General features: G+C 43.1%; 1 protein-coding gene across 3 annotated transcripts in view; it reads right to left on the bottom strand.

Annotated features, from left to right (window-relative positions):
• The window catches only part of xpo5 (exportin 5), an 85,122-nt gene that overhangs the window by 42,176 nt on the left and 24,953 nt on the right, over positions 1-17,993 (bottom strand). For 2 of the 3 annotated variants that reach the window (XM_078405031.1, XM_078405030.1), the window contains exons 5-9: positions 11,146-11,328; positions 8,698-8,724; positions 7,442-7,627; positions 5,190-5,266; positions 3,685-3,784 (exon numbers count right to left, since the gene is read on the bottom strand). In XM_078405031.1, coding sequence (XP_078261157.1) covers positions 3,685-3,784; positions 5,190-5,266; positions 7,442-7,627; positions 8,698-8,724; positions 11,146-11,328 — 573 coding nt within the window. The remainder of the gene's footprint in view (positions 1-3,684; positions 3,785-5,189; positions 5,267-7,441; positions 7,628-8,697; positions 8,725-11,145; positions 11,329-17,993) is intronic. The other variant, XM_078405032.1, reaches the window with a different exon arrangement.

Raw genomic sequence — 17,993 nt, 5'->3', positions numbered from 1 at the left:
GCAATCTCTGCATTATTCCCAGGAATACCTGCCATTGCTGTTCTACCGTCTTCCCTGCTAGGGCCTCCTTCCAGTCAAATTTGGCCAGCTCCCGCCTCATGCCTCTGTAATCCCCTTTGCTATACTGTAATACTGACCCTTCCGATTTTCCCTTCTGCCTTTCCATTTGCAGAGTAAAACTTATCATGTTGTGATCACTGCCTCCTAATGGCTCTTTTACCTCTAGTCCCCTTATCAGATCAGGATCATTACACAACACTAAATCCAGAATTGCCTTCTCCCTGGTAGGCTCCAGTACAAGCTGTTCTAAGAATCCATCTCGAAGGCACTCTACAAACTCTCTTTCCTGGGGTCCATTTCCAACCTGATTTTCCCAGTCTACCTGCATGTTGAAATCTCCCATAACTACCGTAGCATTACATTTGTGACACGCCAATTTTATCTCCTGATTCAACTTGCACCCTATGTCGAGGCTACTGTTTGGGGGCCTACAGATAACTCCCATTAGGGTCTTTTTACCCTTACAATTTCTCATTTCTATCCATACTGATTCAACATCTCCTGATTCTATGTCACCCCTTGCAAGGGAATGAATATCATTCCTTACCATCAGAGCAACCCCACCCCCTCTGCCCGCCTGTCTGTCCTTTCTATACGTTGTGTACCCCTGAACATTCAGTTCCCAGCCCTGGTCCTCTTGTAGCCATGTCTCAGTGATCCCTACAACATCATACATGCCCATGACTAACTGAGCCTCAAGCTCATCCACTTTATTTTTTATACTACGCGCATTTAAGTACAACACTTTAACTTCTGTATTTATCTCCCCTCTCACATCGGCCACAATTGGCCCTGCCCTTAATTTCTTTTCCCCTCTAGAACTTCTGTTCCCATTCTTCCGAGAGTCTTTTGCAATATCTCCTGTATTCCCTTTTACCTCATCTTCATATTCACAATTTGTTAACCCCTCCCCCCCACTACTTAGTTTAAAGCCACAGGTGTCACACTAGCAAACCTGCCTGCCAGAATGTTTGTCCCCCTGCTGTTAAGATGTAACCCCTCCCTTTTGTATAAGTCACCCCTAGCCCAGAAGAGATCCCAGTGGTCCAGAAATCTAAAACCCTGCTCTCTGCACCAGCCCCTCAGCCATAAATTCATACCCTCTATCTCTCTGTTCCTGGCCTCACCAGCACGAGGTACCGGTAGCAGTCCAGAGATAACCACCTTCGACGTCCTACTTCTCAGTGTTTTTCCCAACTCTCTAAACTCCCGCTGTAGCACCTCCTTCCTCTTCCGCCCGACGTCATTCGTGCCCACGTGCACAACGACTTCAGGTTGATCGCCTTCCCTCACTAGGATTTTCTGAAGCCGGTCCGTGATGTGTTGAACCCTGGCACCAGGTAAGCAACAGACCATCCTCAAGTCCCTCCTGCTGCCACAGAATCTTCTGTCCGTCCCTCGGACGATGGTGTCACCGACCACTACGGCTCTTCCTGACTTCGGTCTCCCCTGTCGAGTATCCTTGCCAACAGGTCCGCCACTCGGACTGGAAACGTCTTTTGCCCCGACAGTTCCCAAGAGGGTATACCTATTTGCAATAGGCACAGCCACTGGGGTCTCCTGTAGTCCTCGTCCACTCCCCCCTGAAACAGTCTCCCACCTTCGCTCGACCTGGACCCTTGGCGTGACAGCCTCACAATAGGTCCTGTCGAGGAAACTCTTGCATTCCCGGATGGCCCTGAGGTCATCCAACTGCCTCTCCAACTCCACCACACATCCCTTCAGGAGCTGCACCTGGACACAGTTCTTGCAGGTGTAGCTCCCAGAAGCTCCAGTGACGTCCCTGTCTTCCCACATCCTGCAGGAAACACACTGCACCAACTTTTCCGCCATTACCTTGTGTCTATAAACAGTTCTGGCTTAAAACAATTGTATCCTCCTCACCTCAGCCTCGCAGCCAAAGACTCGCACTTTTCTCACTGGGCACCAAAGACTCGCACTTTTCTCACTGGGCACTTTTCTCACTGGGCACTTTTCTCACTGGGCACTTTTCTCACTGGGCTGCACCCGAACAGGGCTGCACCCTTTTGCAAGTCTTGCTTATATCACCAATTAAATTGCCTGATTGTCCAATTTACCTGACTTCTCACTTAAATTAACACTTACTTTTCTTCTCAGCCAACGGGCGTCCTTGCTCTGCTCCCGGACTTTTCAAACTGACTACTAGCGTCCTCTTGGCGCTCTTTTTAAACTGCCTTTTCCACTGTAATTAACACTTACTTTTCTTCTCAGCCAACGGGCATCCTTGCTCTGCTCCCGGACTTTTCAAACTGACTACTAGCGTCCTCTTGGCGCTCTTTTTAAACTGCCTTTTCCACTGTAATTAACACTTACTTTTCTTCTCAGCCAACGGGCGTCCTTGCTCTGCTCCCGGACTTTTCAAACTGACTACTAGCGTCCTCTTGGCGCTCTTTTTAAACTGCCTTTTCCACTGTAATTAACACTTACTTTTCTTCTCAGCCAACGGGCGTCCTTGCTCTGCTCCCGGACTTTCAAACTGACTACTAGCGTCCTCTTGGCACTCTTTTTAAACTGCCTTTTCCACTGTAATTAACACTTACTTTTCTTCTCAGCCAACGGGCGTCCTTGCTCTGCTCCCGGACTTTTCAAACTGACTACTAGCGTCCTCTTGGCGCTCTTTTTAAACTGCCTTTTCCACTGTAATTAACACTTACTTTTCTTCTCAGCCAACGGGCGTCCTTGCTCTGCTCCCAGACTTTTCAGATATTATTTAAATAGAGCTAGACAGACACAAAATGCTGGAATTACTCAGCGAGACAGGCAGCATCTCTGGAGTGAAGGAATGGATGACATTTCGGGTCCAGAACCTTCTTCAGACTGATGACAGGAGAGTGGGAGGTACATAGATAAGGAAGTGAAGAGATAAGGAAGTGTAAGGTGTGAAAACAGGACAAAGTGAACGGAGACCAAGGAAAATGTAGAATAGATCATAGTAGTTGGGAGAAGGTAACAACAAAGCAGAGATAAAATGTAGTCAGAGACAGTAAGACTCAAAAAGCAACACCTCAATGAACCTCTTCTGCACTCTCCAAAGCCTCTACATTCTTCCTATAATGGTGCAACTAAAATTGCACACAATAGTCCAAATGAGGGTTACCAAAATATTACACAGCTACAACGTAACTTTACAACTTTCCCATTCCAATGCCACGGCCGATGCAGGCATGCTGTATGCCTTTTTTACCGCTCTATCCGCTTGCGCTGCCATGTTCAGGGAATGCGCTTTTTTAAAAAGTAAATTCACATTATTTTAGCGTGCGATTAAGAGTTAAAGTCAGAGAGTAAGGAGTGTTTAATTGTCATATGTACTGAAACAGAACGTGCAATCATAACTTACAGCAGCACAATGGGCCTATAAACACGGCACTCAATAAATAACATTTTTTTTAAATCAAAAAATAAAAACCCAATATTCCAATATTAGTGCAAAACAAAACAAAAGCCCAAGTGCAACCATGACAGTTCAGTTAGAAGTTTTAGTTGGTATTTGTAGTGCATCAGGAATAGCCAGAGACAAAACTATGGCTGCTTGTCAATACTGTAAACAGTGGTTAGCGTCATGTTACCACGAAAATGCAATGGTGGCACTAGTGCTCAACGTACCCACAGTGCAGTCAGCTGTCCTCCCAAGGCGGTAAGTACTTGACAAAGTCTTTTAAGAAACATGTAGTGTTGTTCCACAAGCCCTGCTCCATGAGCTGTCCTGCAAGAATAAAATGTTGAATCTTTCCAAAATGGATAATCTCAAAGAGCAGTTTTTGTAGTACTTCAGTATGTAGACTCAATCTTATAACACAAAAGGAAACCATTTGGCTCCTTCGGTCTCGGATCAACCTTTGAAGATTTCAACTTAATTACATAACACAGCTTTCTAATTAATGCACAGTTAATTGCTTTTTTTGTAGGTTATCATAGGATATAATTCCACCAGTCTTTCTATCTGTGCATTCTTTTGGAAGTAGTCTGTCATGTCCTGCTTGGTTCTTTTGTTAAATATTTTAGTCTTTGACCTTCAATTGACAAAGAAAATTCTCTATAAACCTCTCAATTTTGCATTAATATTTCCCAGTCAACAGATAGCACATGAATGAATTCCCTTGTTTCCAATATATTCTGATACTCAGATCACATATTTGTCAAGAGAAAAACAGAGTTAACAGTCCAGGTCATTGACCAAGAATGTTCCTTTTAGATCTCCTAAACTTCAAAAATTTGGTAACCTGTCTAAATAATTTTCATTTCCCCCTTCAATTAAATGATCCCATTAACAAATGCCAAATATCCCACCTAGCTTTCATAACCAACTTATGAAATTTGCCCTGTCACCTTAAAGGACATGCTCCGTAACCCTCAGTTCATGAAGATTTTAAAAATAACATATTGCTTGTATTCTTTCACTTAACAAAGACATGAATTTTCTTTTGCTATATAAACCCATTTTACTTATTTGCCTCAGGGCAGCACAGTGACACAGCGGTAGAGTTGCTGCCGTATAGTGCCAGAGACCCGGGTTCCACCCAGACTACGTGTGCTGTCAGTACGGAGTTTGTATGTTTTCCCTGTGACCTGCGAGGGTTTTCTCTGGGAGCTCCGTTTTTTTCCACACTCAAGATGTACAGGTTTGTAGGTTAATTGGCTTGGTAAAATTGTAAATTGTCCCAAGTGCACGTAGGATAGTTAGTGTGCGGGGATCGCTGGTCAGCGCGGACTCAGTAGGTCAAAGGGTTGGTTTCTGCACTATATCTCTCAGCTAATCTTTAAACAAAACCTGCTCTTCATTTATGAATCATGTAGTTATATTTTCTCCAAGAAAATGTTTTAAATTTTACTTTTCATCATGGCCCCATGACCGTCCCAAACCTTGCACCATGTAAACTATTTACTTACAAGTACTCCTAATTCCAAATTCCTTCAAAATTAACTCTAGTTAAACTCTGCTTCGCACTTCATCACCAAATATGTCACCGTGTTGTTTGTTTGATATTATTTTATTATCTAAACAAGTCTAGCAACTAAGAATTTTGAAAGTTAAAATGCCAGTGCTGAAGAAAATTATATACCAATTTAAGTCATAATTTATATTATGATACTTCTCACAAAACACTTACTGTGCAGCTGATAAAATACAGTGCATGGCAGCATCACTGAAAAGGACTAGGAGAGGTTTCCGATCTTCTAGCTTGCCCTAGCAAGTGAGGAAAGTGGTGAGTAAATATGGGTTTAGAGTTTTGCAGTTACACCATCTACCATACAAAGTAAATACAACACTGGAAAGAAAGCCAGTCAAATAGTGAAGTCCCTTATAAAACAACAGTACAAATAGCTATAGGTATTTAAAACATATTTGGCTGTGGTCACCTTGAAAGTGAGATTTAATTTTGCCAAACCCTTTATGTTGACTGGATACAGTTAAGTATTGTGGCCAAAAAACTTATTGTGCACAAGCACAGCAAAGTTTTTCATAGTGCATTCCATTCAAAAGCATCATGAAACCATTGCCACTTTAATTTTATCCAGGTGGAAAAAAACAAAAATTATTAAAAACTCCAGGTAGCATTGCAAAAACACAGAACAGTACCGCATAGGACAGGCCCTTAGGCCCACAGTATCGATACCAACCCTGATGCTAATGAATCCCATCTGCCCACACAAGGTCCTCATCCCTCGATTCCCTACCTGTTCATGTGTTTGTCTAAAGGCCTCTTAAATGTCCTATCTGCTTCTATCACCTTCCGCAGCAGTGTGTTCTAGCAACCATGCCCTCTAATACTTAATGTTTCCACCCGGGGGGGAAAAAATACTATTTGCCCTATCTATGCTTCACATAATTTTATACATCTCTACCAGGTCATCCCTCAGCCTTTGATGCTCTAAAGAAAGCAATCCCAGTTTGTACAACCTCTCTTTATAGCTAATTAGCATCGTGGAGCTCGCGATCTGGTTAGAGACTGACTTCGGGATCACCAAGTTGCGGGAGCTTCGACCGCCCAGACGCGGGAGCTTCGACCGCCGGCTGCAGGAGCTTCGACCGCCCCAATGGATGGTTCTACACCCCTGACCGCAGGAAAAAATGAGGGACAAAGATTAGACTTTATTGCCTTCCATCACAGTGAGGAATGTGGGGAATCCGCTGTGGTGGATGGTTATGTTAACTTTTCTGTAGTTGTGTGTCTCGTTGCTTTTTTTAGTATGGCTGTATGGCAATACGAATATCACTGAACCTTAAATGGTACACATGACAATAAAACCTTTGAAACCTTTGCGTTCTAATTTAGGCAGCATTCTGGTGAAACTCTTCAGCACCCTCTCCAAAGCCTACACATCCTCCTCTAGTGCAACAACCAGAAATGAACACATTACTTCAAGTGTGTAGTTGGAATCCCAGGGTAACTAATCATTGACTTCATTGATTGTGCATCAATGATGCTGAAGTGGAGATGATCGAGAGCTTCACGTTTCTGAGTGTAAATATCACCTAAATTTCCTGCCCCAACCCAATCACACCATGGACAGGAAAGCATACCAACACATCTTCTTCCTCAGAAGACTAAAGAAAGTCAGCATGTGATCAACTACTCTTGCCAATTACCATAGAAGGAATCCTATTAGGATGCTTCAACGTGGTCAGCAAGAAAGTGCAAGTTGTGGATACAGCCCGATCTATCAAACAAACCAGCCTCTTCCCAATCCTCCCCCGCAACACAACTAACACCTGGAGAGCAGCCAACAAAATCAAGGATCACTTACATCCCAGTCATTCCTCCTCTCCCCTCTCTTGTCAGGCAGAAGATACAAAAGCTTGAAAGCACATACCACCAGATTCAGAAACAGCTTCTTCCCTGGTGTTATCTGACTATTCAATGGACCCCATAAGCCAAAGGTGTAGTTCCAATCTCCCAACCTATATTAATGCAGCCCTTGCACGTTTTCTTATCTGCACTTTCTCTGTAGCTGTAACGTTGTGTTGCATCACTATATTCTGCATGCTGGTATTCTTCTCCAGTTATACATGTGCATGGTTTGATTGTACTCATGTAACGGTATGTGTAGGGGGGAAATGCAGATGCTGGTTTACACCGTAGACACAAAATGCTGGAGTAACTCAGGTCAGGCATCTCTGAAGAAAAGGAATACGTGACATTTCAGTCAAGACCCTTCTTCAGACTGGCATGTAATAGGATGATTTGACTGGATAGCACACAAAACACTGATTTTCACCGTTTCTGGGTATGCATGGCAATAACAAAAAATAGATACCAATAGTTTCCTCTCGCATTTGATCTCCCCAAAACGAAAAACTCCCGAAGTACCCAAATCAAAACGCTAATTTTCAAAATTAACTTTTGCCAGACGATATTACCTTTCTGCTTATGGCAATAAGCAAACACTCTGCAGCCTCTAGTTGCAATTCTGATTCAGTTAATAACATACACAGCACTTCAAGTAGCTTGCAGCTATCAGCTGTGATGTGGTGCAAAGCTACCCAGTCCACATATCCAGCCAGGGTACTAAGAGTTGCTATTGCAACACGACAGTGTGCCTTAGCCTAAAAGGGAGAAACATTTTGAAAATGAACTCAAATTAAGACTATTAAACATATGCAATATTTAAAATATTTTTTAAGAGCATAGGATACAGGATTACACATACACAGCATCACAATGGATGAAAGAATCAAGGTATTTACTGATGTTCCTTTCAATAAAGAGTTTGTTTTAGGGGTCAAAATAAAAATCAAGGCGTCTTTAAGTGAAAATGTTAAAAACATGCAAATATGAAAACAGAAAATACTGGAAATGTGTAGGATGGAACTGCAGATGCTAGTTTACACCGAGGATAGACACAAAATGCTGGAATAACTCAGCAGGGCAGGCAACATCTCTGGAGATAAGGAACAGGTGACATTTCGGGTCGAGACCCTTCAAACTCAGGGGAAGGGGAAACTATTTTGCCCTCCCCTGACTCAGTCTGAAGAAGGGTCTGCACCCAAAACATCACCTATTCCTTTTCTCCAGAGATGCTGCCTGACCCGCCGAGTTACTCCGGCATTTTGTGTCTATCTTAAATGGTGGAAATATGAAGGCCTGATGAAGAGTCTTCGACCTGAAACATAACTCATTTTCTCTTCCAGCTCATGCAGCCTAATCTGCTGAGTATTTCCAGCATTTGTATTTGTTTAATGGAGTCTTAAAACCAAGCCTTCCACACACTTTGCAACCACAAGAAAACCAATTGCAGAGCTATTATTCATGGAAATGTTGAGGAGTTTTATAGTTCTGGTGTTACATCTGTGGAACACCTGTGGTTCCATGTGGTTGGTTTCTCCACACCGTCTGGTGTTACAATCTGTGGAATTCTCTGCCACAGAAGACAGTGGTGGCCAATTCACTGGATGTTTTCAAGAGAGTTTGATTTAGCTCTTAGGGCTAACGGAATCAAGAGATATGGGGGAAAACCAGGAACAGGGTACTGATTTTGGATGTTCAGCCATGACCATATTGAATGGCGGTGCTGGCTCGAAGGGCCGAATGGCCTACTCTTGCACCCATTTTTTATGTTTCTATGTTACATGTAGGACAGTGAATAAAACGAAAAATAACGTAAAAGAAAACCTACCTTATTTTCTTGAGTGGTATCTGCTTTCTGAAAGAAATTGAAAGCAAAATATTAGACAAAACAGTTATAATGCATATAAAGCAAAAACAGTGGCTCGTTAAACAGATCACATATATGCAGATATTGGGAAAATCAAAGGAATCACGTAAAGAATTGGCAAGATATCCACAACCATGCACAATAAAAGCAGACTGACAATTCACTATTAAAATGTCTAGGTACGTGACTACCAAGGGCAGTAAATAAACTGGTCAGTCTACCATGTAGGCATCTAACTTTGAGCTGAAGAATAACTAGACTAAAGTTTGTCCTTATCCTCCTCCAAAGGCACTTGTCAATGCCATGATAACTAGGTATTTTGTCCAAGAGGCAGCCCCGAGCAATTGTACTGTCTCCACCTATATCCTTTCTTTGTCCCGCCCCCCGACATCAGTCTGAAGAAGGGTCTCGACCCGAAACGTCACCCATTCCTTCTCTCCTAGATGCTGCCTGACCTGCCGAGTTACTCCAGCATTTTGTGAATAAATACCTTCGATTTGTACCAGCATCCGCAGTTATTTTCCTACACAATCGTTCTACTGAACACCTTCGCTCAGTCTGCCTTAACCAACCTGATCTCCCGGTGGCTCGGCATTTCTGTCCTGGGCCTCCTCCATTGACATCGTGAAGCCCAGAACAAATTGGAGGAACAGCATCTCATATTTCACTTGGGCAGTTTACGCCCCAGCGGTATGAACATTGACTTCTCTAACTTCAGATAGTTCCTATGTCCCTCTCTTTCCCCTCCTCCTTCCTAGTTCTCCCACTAGTCTTCCTGTCTCCTACTACATCCTATCTTTGTCCCGCCCCCTCCCCTGACATCAAAACATCACCCATTCCTTCTCTCCCGAGATGCTGCCTGACCCACTGTGTTACTCCAGCATTTTGTGCCCATCCACGAATTTTCAGAGGTTTTCTCAACACCATGAAAGAAGTTGAACAATCAACAAAATGTTCATTCACACAATGTGACATAGTCAAATCCTATTTGTACCCAAAGCCATTCATTTTCCAGTAAATATCACAGTAATTCTAAAATAATTACAATTTAAACATATCATTTACACCCCCGTCTGATCCAATATTTAATATGATTATGGCGACTCTGTGACAATTATTGGATCTACTCCTTCACCAGGCATCTCCAGGTACCTCGAATAGACAAAACTCCAAGCTGAAATTAACAAAGACAACTCTCAACTATATTTAACAGGAAGTGTCGTAAAGTTATACCAACCATTGCATGCAGAGGAGTTTGCCCGAGAAGACTCTTCCTGCATTTATGGACCACCCACCTCTACACACCAGAATGGGTAACACTTGAAGAGCAGACTTTATCTGCTAAGGAGACTCAGGCCCTTTGGAGTGCAGGGGGCACTCCTAAGGACCTTCTATAACACGGTGGTTGCATCGGCCACTTTCTATGGAGTGGTCTGCTGGAGCAGCAGCGGAAGGGAAGAGACTCGGCAAGCTGGTCAGGAAGGCCAGCTCTGTCCTGGGTTGCCCCCTCGACTCAGTGCAGGTGGTGGGAGAGAGGAGGATGATGGCAAAGCTAACATCGCTGCTGGACAATGACTCCCACCCAATGCAGGACACTGTCACTGCACTGAGTAGCACCTTCAGTGACAGACTCCTTCACCCCAAGTGCGTGAAGGAGAGATATAGGAGGTCCTTCCTTCCCGCTGCTGTGAGACTTCACAACCAGCACTGCTCCCAGCAGACGAGTCAACAATAACAGCTAAGAACACACAGAAAACTGATGACAATTTATGTATATTTTATTTATAATGAATGATCTCTTGCTATCCACTTTGCTGCTGTAACACTGTAAATTTCCCCAGTGTGGGACGAATAAAGGAATATATTATTATTATTATTGAATCAACCCATCCCGTAACCTAATTTACATAATCTCACCTCACAAATTAACACTTGGAGCCCAAGAACTATACTGCCAAATCTGAAACCACTTCCTCCAAGAACTTCACCAAAACTCTCCAAAAATGCGGTACCCAGAATTGCTCAAAGTACTCTAGGTGTGGACTACCCAGGGTAATCAAAACTGTGGTATAACTTCAACCTTTTGAACATTAACCTTTAAAACTAAGTCCAGGAGTCCACCAGCTCCTTCAATTATTTTCTACATCTGTCCATGACACTTCATTAACCTGTGTACTTGAACCGAGACGTCTCTGTAGATGTCTGCCTGCTTCCAGTTAGTCATTAGGTTATCCTGCCTTCCTCCAGTGAGCTGAGACAAACTCCTAGCCTTTTTGACATTGATTAACTGGAAAGATCAACTCATGCCATTGCATTGCACCATTCAGCAAACTTTAGTCTATTCTAGAAGACAACTTTTGAGCTTCATTTTGCAAGATTAGCAACAGGAAATAGAAATGCAGCATTTACCAGTTGTTTGTAATTCTGAGTGTGTTCCTGCAAGATATCCAACAAAAAGCTGAAGAGCTGCATCATATTTTGACTCAGTGCGTGCTGAATGTCCTTGCGCCGCTGAGCAGGTATAGTCTGAAAAGTTACCACATCTTCTACCAGGCGCAATAGAATCAACATTACCAGTTCTGTTTGAGTTTCCTAAAAAGAAAATAGTTTCAAAATTGTTCAGGGCTAAACAGATTATAAAATTAGGATACATACAATAGGTTATTTCAACAAGGGAATCCTAAAACTAGATAGCAAATGTGTAATGTTTTCAAATTTTCAAGATGAATAATGATTTAAAAAAAACCATTTTGCTTAACTGATGCCAACTATAAGAAACCGCAAACGTAGAAAAAAAGACCAGGTTAATCAAAGATAGACACCAAAAGCTCGGGTAACTCAGTGGGTCAGACAGCATTTCTGGAGAAAAGGAATTGGTGATGTTTCGGGTTGAGACCCTTCTTCAGACTGAGACTATGGGGAAAGGGAAAAAAGACATAGACGATATATAGAAATGTAGAAATATATCTCTAGTTTCCCCTGACTCTCAGTCTGAAAAAGGGTCTCAACCCAAAACATCACCTATTTCTTTTTTCCAGAGATGCCATCTGACCTGCTGAATTGCTCCAGCTTTTTGTGTTTATTTTCAATTTAAACTAGCATCTGCAGTTCCTTCCCACAGATTAATAGGCCATCTGGCCCTGTATCCCAGTGCCACCTTTCATCAGCATCTTGGCGGTTCTATCTTAACTTCACTCTCCAGTACTTGCTTTAATTCCCTTAAATGTCCAGAAATCAAATTCTCTTCTGAATGATACAATAACCAAGCCTTCACAATCCTCCGGAGTAGAGAAATCCAAAGGTTCATTAGCATACTGAGTAAAAAGAAAATCACCTCAATCTAGAACTTCTAAGGTGGTTATCTCTGGGTTGCTTCCAGTACCTCGCGCTAATGAGGGTAGGAACAGGGAGATAGAGGATCTGAATATGTGGCTGAGGATTTGGTGCAGGGGGCAGGGATTTAGATTTCAAGATCACTGGAATCTCTTCTGGGGCGGGGTGACCTGTACAAAAGGGACGGGTTGCACCTTAATTGGAGGGGGACCGACATTCTGGCAGGCAGGTTTGCTAGTGCTACACAGGTGGGTTTAAACTAAACAGTGGGGTGGTGGAGTCAACAATGTGGAAGCAAATGCGTGCAGTTCACATGAAAGAGGGTGTACGAAAGATCACGTTTCAACTAACAGGGCAGGGGGATGGGAACCAATGCAAGGAGACTGAGGGACATAAAAGGAGGACAGAAGCAAAAAGTAGAAGGGAGATAAGAAAATCAAACGCGAAAGCTTTGTGCCTTAATGCGAGGAGCACTCGTAATAAGGTGGATGAATTGAATGTGCAGTTAGTAGTTAAGGAATATGATATAGTTGGAATTACGAAGACATGGCTCGAGGGTGACCAAGACCGGCAGCTAAACATGCAGGAGTATTCGATATTCAGGAAGGATAGACAGAAAGTGAGAGGAGGTGGAGTGGCACTGCTGGTTAAAGAGGAGATTAATGCAATAGCATTAATCTCCATATAGATTGGGCAAACCAAATTGGTAGCAGCTCTGAGGAGGATTTCCTGGAATGTATACGGGATCGTTTTTTAAACCAATATGTAGAAGATCCGACTAGAGGACAGGCCATCCTAGACTGGGTATTGTGTAATGAGAAAGGATTAGTTAGCGATCTTGTTGTGCAGAGCCCCTTGGGCAATAGTCACCATAATATGCTGGATGGAAAGTGACATAGTTAATTCAGAGACTCGGGTCCTGAACTTAAAGAAAGGAGACTTTGAAGGTATGAGACGGGAATTGGCTAGGATAGACTGGCAGATTATACATAAAGGGTTGACGGTAGAGATGCAATGGCAAAGATTTAAAGACCGTATGGATAAACTCCAAAAATTCTTCATCCCTGTCTGACGAAAAAATAAAACGGGGAAGGCGGCACAACCGTGGCTAAAGAGGGAAATCAAGGATAGTGTTAAATCTAAGGAAAAGGCATATAAATTGGCCAGAGGAAGCAGCAAACCGGAGGACTGGGAGAAATTTAGAACTCAACAGAGGACGACAAAGGGGTTAATTAACAGGGGGATAAAAAAAGAACATGAAAGAAAGCTTGTGGGGAATATAAAAACTGACTCTAAAAGCTTCTTTAGATATGTAAAAAGGAAAAGATTAGTGAAGACAAATGTAGGTCCCTTACGATCATAGAATGGTGAATTTATAATGGGGAAACAAGGAAATGGCAGAACAGTTAAACGAGTACTTTGGTTCTGTCTTCACTAAAGAGGACACAATCTCCCAGAAATCCTAAGGGACCGAGGATCTAGTGGGAGGGAGGAACTGGAGGGAATCCACATTAGTCAGGAAATGGTGTTACGCAAACTGTTGGGACTGAAGGCAGAAAATCCCCAGGGCCTGATGGTCTGCATTCCAGAGTTCTCAAGGAAGTGGCCCTAGAAATCGTGGATGCATTGGTGAACATTTTCCAATGTTCTCTCGACTCTGGATCAGTTCCTGGGGACTGGAGGGTAGCCAATGTAACCCCACTTTTTAAGAAAGGAGGGAAGGAGAAAACAGGGAATTATCAACCAGTTATATAGGCAGTGGGGAAGATGCTGGAGTCGATTGTTAAAGATGTTACAGCATAACATTTGGAAAACAGTGACAGGATCGGTCAAAGTCAACATGGATTTATGAAGGGGAAATCATGCTTGACTAATCGACTGGAACTTTCTGAGGCTATAACAAGTAGAATGGATAAGGGAGAGCCAGTGGATATGGTGTATCTGGACTTTCAAAAAGCCTTTAGGTTATGAGGTCGCAGGGTGACTTGGACAGGTTGAATGAGTGAGCAGATACATGGCAAATGCAATATAATGCAGATAATTGTGAGGTTATCCACTTTGGCAGCAAAAAATATGGAAGCAGATTATTATCTCAATGGTGTCAGATTAGGTAAAGGGGAAGTCCAATGAGACCTTGGTGTCCTTGTACACCAGTCACTGAAAGTAAGCGTGCAGGTACAGCAGATAGTGAAGAAAGCTAATGGCATGTTGGCCTTCATAATGAGAGGATTTGAGTACAGGAGCAAAGAAGTCCTTCTGCAGTTGTATAGGGCCCTGGTGAGACCATATCTGGAGTATTGTGTGCAGTTTTGGTCTAATTTGATGAAGGACGTCCTTGCTATTGAGCAGTGCAGCGAGGGTGCACGAGGTTAATCCCAGGGATGGAGGGACTGCCATACGAGGGAAGATTGGAAAGACTAGGCTTGTATTCACTGGAGTTTAGAAGGATGAGAGGGGATCAAATAGAGAAGTATAAAATTATAAAAGGACTAGACAAGCTAGATGCAGAAAAAATGGTTCCAATGTTGGGAGAGTCCAGAACCAGGGGACACAGTCTAAGAATAAAGGGGAGGCCATTTAAAACTGAGGTGAGAAGAAACTTTTTCACCCAGAGTTATGAATTTGTGGAATTCTCTGCCACAGAAGGCAGTGGAGGCCAATTCACTGGATGGATTTAAAAGAGAGTTAGATAGAGCTGTGGGGCTAGTGGAATCAAATGATATGGGGAGAAGGCAGGCACAGGTTACTGATTGTAAATGATCAGCCATGATCACAATGAATGGCAGTGCTGGCTCAAATGACCAAGTGGCCTCCTCCTGCACTTATTTTCTATGTTTCTATGTTTGACAAGGTCCCACACAAAAGATTAGTGTGCAAAATTAGAGTATAGTATTGGAGGTAGGGCATTGACATGGATCGAGAACTGGTTGGCAGACAGGAAGCAAAGAACTGGCTCAAAGGGCCGAATGGCCTACTCCTGAACTATTTTTTTATGTTTCTATGTTAATCCACAATGTTCTTATTATCAAATGTCTCTATCCTAGGGCCATCAGACAGGTGAAACCTCCTCCTTGCTTGAAGCTTTTCAAGCCCTTGAAGAATTTTGTATACTTTTATTGGATCGCTCACATTCTTCAAATGCTAAAGAACACAGTTCCAGTCTTCTCTGCCTCCTTAGGTAAACAAACCTGGAATCCTTCTACTGAACCTTCACTGCATTATTTCAATGGCAACTCTATCCTCTCTTAGTTAGGGAGCCAAAACAGTACAAAACAGTACAAACAATAAAGTGGATGAGCTTGAGGTTCAGTTAGTCATGGGCAAGTATGATGTTGTAGGGATCACTGAGACATGGCTACAAGAGGACCAGGGCTGGGAACTGAATATTCAGGGGTACACAACGTATAGAAAAGACAGACAGGTGGGCAGAGGGGGTGGGGTTGCTCTGCTGGTAAGGAATGATATTCATTCCCTTGCAAGGGGTGACATAGAATCAGGAGATGTTGAATCAGTATGGATAGAAATGAGGAATTGTAAGGGTAAAAAGACCCTAATGGGAGTTATCTATAGACCCCCAAACAGTAGCCTCGACATAGGGTGAAAGTTGAATCAGGAGATAAAATTGGCGTGTCACAAATGTAATGCTACAGTGGTTATGGGAGATTTCAACATGCAGGTAGACTGGGAAAATCAGGTTGGAAATGGACCCCAGGAAAGAGAGTTTGTAGAGTGCCTTCGAGATGGATTCTTAGAACAGCTTGTACTGGAGCCTACCAGGGAGAAGGCAATTCTGGATTTAGTGTTGTGTAATGATCCTGATCTGATAAGGGGACTAGAGGTAAAAGAGCCATTAGGAGGCAGTGACCACAACATGATAAGTTTTACTCTGCAAATGGAAAGGCAGAAGGGAAAATCGGAAGTGTCAGTATTACAGTATAGCAAAGGGGATTACAGAGGCATGAGGCAGGAGCTGGCCAAAATTGACTGGAAGGAGGCCCTAGCAGGGAAGACGGTAGAACAGCAATGGCAGGTATTCCTGGGAATAATGCAGAGGTTGCAGGATCAATTTATCCCAAAGAGGCGGAAAGACTCTAAGGGGAGTAAGAGACACCTGTGGCTGACAAGGGAAGTCAAGGACAGCATAAAAATTAAGGAGAGGAAGTAGAACATAGCAAAGAAGAGTGGGAAGACAGAGGATTGGGACTCTTTTAAAGAGCAACAAAAGTTAACTAAAAAGGCAATACGGGGAGAAAAGATGAGGTACGAGGGTAAACTAGCCAATAATATAAAGGAGGATAGCAAAAGTTTTTTTAGGTACGTGAAGAGGAAAAAATAGTCAAGGCAAATGTGGGTCCCTTGAAGGCAGAAGCAGGGGAATTTATTATGGGGAACAAAGAAATGGCAGACGAGTTAAACCGTTACTTTGGATCTGTCTTCACTGAGGAAGATACACACAATCTCCCAAATGTTCTAGGGGCCGGAGAACCTAGGGTGATGGAGGAACTGAAGGAAATCCACATTAGGCAGGAAATGGTTTTGGGTAGACTGATGGGACTGAAGGCTGATAAATCCCCAGGGCCTGATGGTCTGCATCCCAGGGTACTTAAGGAGGTGGCTCTAGAAATAGTGGAAGCATTGGAGATCATTTTTCAATGTTCTATAGATTCAGGATCAGTTCCTGTGGATTGGAGGATAGCAAATGTTATCCCACTTTTTAAGAAAGGAGGGAGAGAGAAAACGGGTAATTATAGACCAGTTAGTCTGACATCAGTGGTGGGGAAGATGCTGGAGTCAATTATAAAAGCCGAAATTGCTGAGCATTTGGATAGCAGTAACAGGATCATTCCGAGTCAGCATGGATTTACGAAGGGGAAATCATGCTTGACAAATCTACTGGAATTTTTTGAGGATGTAACTAGGAAAATTGACAGGGGAGAGTCAGTGGATGTGGTGTACCTCGACTTTCAGAAAGCCTTCGACAAGGTCCCACATAGGAGATTAGTGGGCAAAATTAGAGCACATGGTATTGGGGGTAGGGTACTGACATGGATAGAAAATTGGTTGACAGACAGAAAGCAAAGAGTGGGGATAAATGGGTCCCTTTCGGAATGGCAGGCAGTGACCAGTGGGGTACCGCAAGGTTCGGTGCTGGGACCCCAGCTATTTACGATATACATTAATGACTTAGATGAAGGGATTAAAAGTACCATTAGCAAATTTGCAGATGATACTAAGCTGGGGGGTAGTGTGAATTGTGAGGAAGATGCAATAAGGCTGCAGGGTGACTTGGACAGGTTGTGTGAGTGGGCGGATACATGGCAGATGCAGTTTAATGTAGATAAGTGTGAGGTTATTCACTTTGGAAGTAAGAATAGAAAGGCAGATTATTATCTGAATGGTGTCAAGTTAGGAAGAGGGGATGTTCAACGAGATCTGGGTGTCCTAGAGCATCAGTCACTGAAAGGAAGCATGCAGGTACAGCAGGCAGTGAAGAAAGCCAATGGAATGTTGGCCTTCGTAACAAGAGGAGTTGAGTATAGGAGCAAAGAGGTCCTTCTACAGTTGTACCGGGCCCTGGTGAGACCGCACCTGGAGTACTGTGTGCAGTTTTGGTCTCCAAATTTGAGGAAGGATATTCTTGCTATTGAGGGCGTGCAGCGTAGGTTCACTAGGTTAATTCCCGGAATGGCGGGACTGTCGTATGTTGAAAGGCTGGAGCAATTAGGCTTGTATACACTGGAATTTAGAAGGATGAGGGGGGATCTTATTGAAACATACAAGATAATTAGGGGATTGGACACATTAGAGGCAGGAAACATGTTCCCAATGTTGGGGGAGTCCAGAAGAAGGGGCCACAGTTTAAGAATAAGGGGTAGGCCATTTAGAACGGAGATGAGGAAGAACTTTTTCAGTCAGAGAGTGGT

This window comes from Rhinoraja longicauda, chromosome 9 (assembly GCF_053455715.1).
Source record: "Rhinoraja longicauda isolate Sanriku21f chromosome 9, sRhiLon1.1, whole genome shotgun sequence".
NCBI classification, from domain to species: Eukaryota; Metazoa; Chordata; class Chondrichthyes; order Rajiformes; family Arhynchobatidae; genus Rhinoraja; species Rhinoraja longicauda.
The sequence above is the reverse complement of the archived record's forward strand: the minus strand, read 5'-3'. Positions and strand labels throughout refer to the sequence as shown.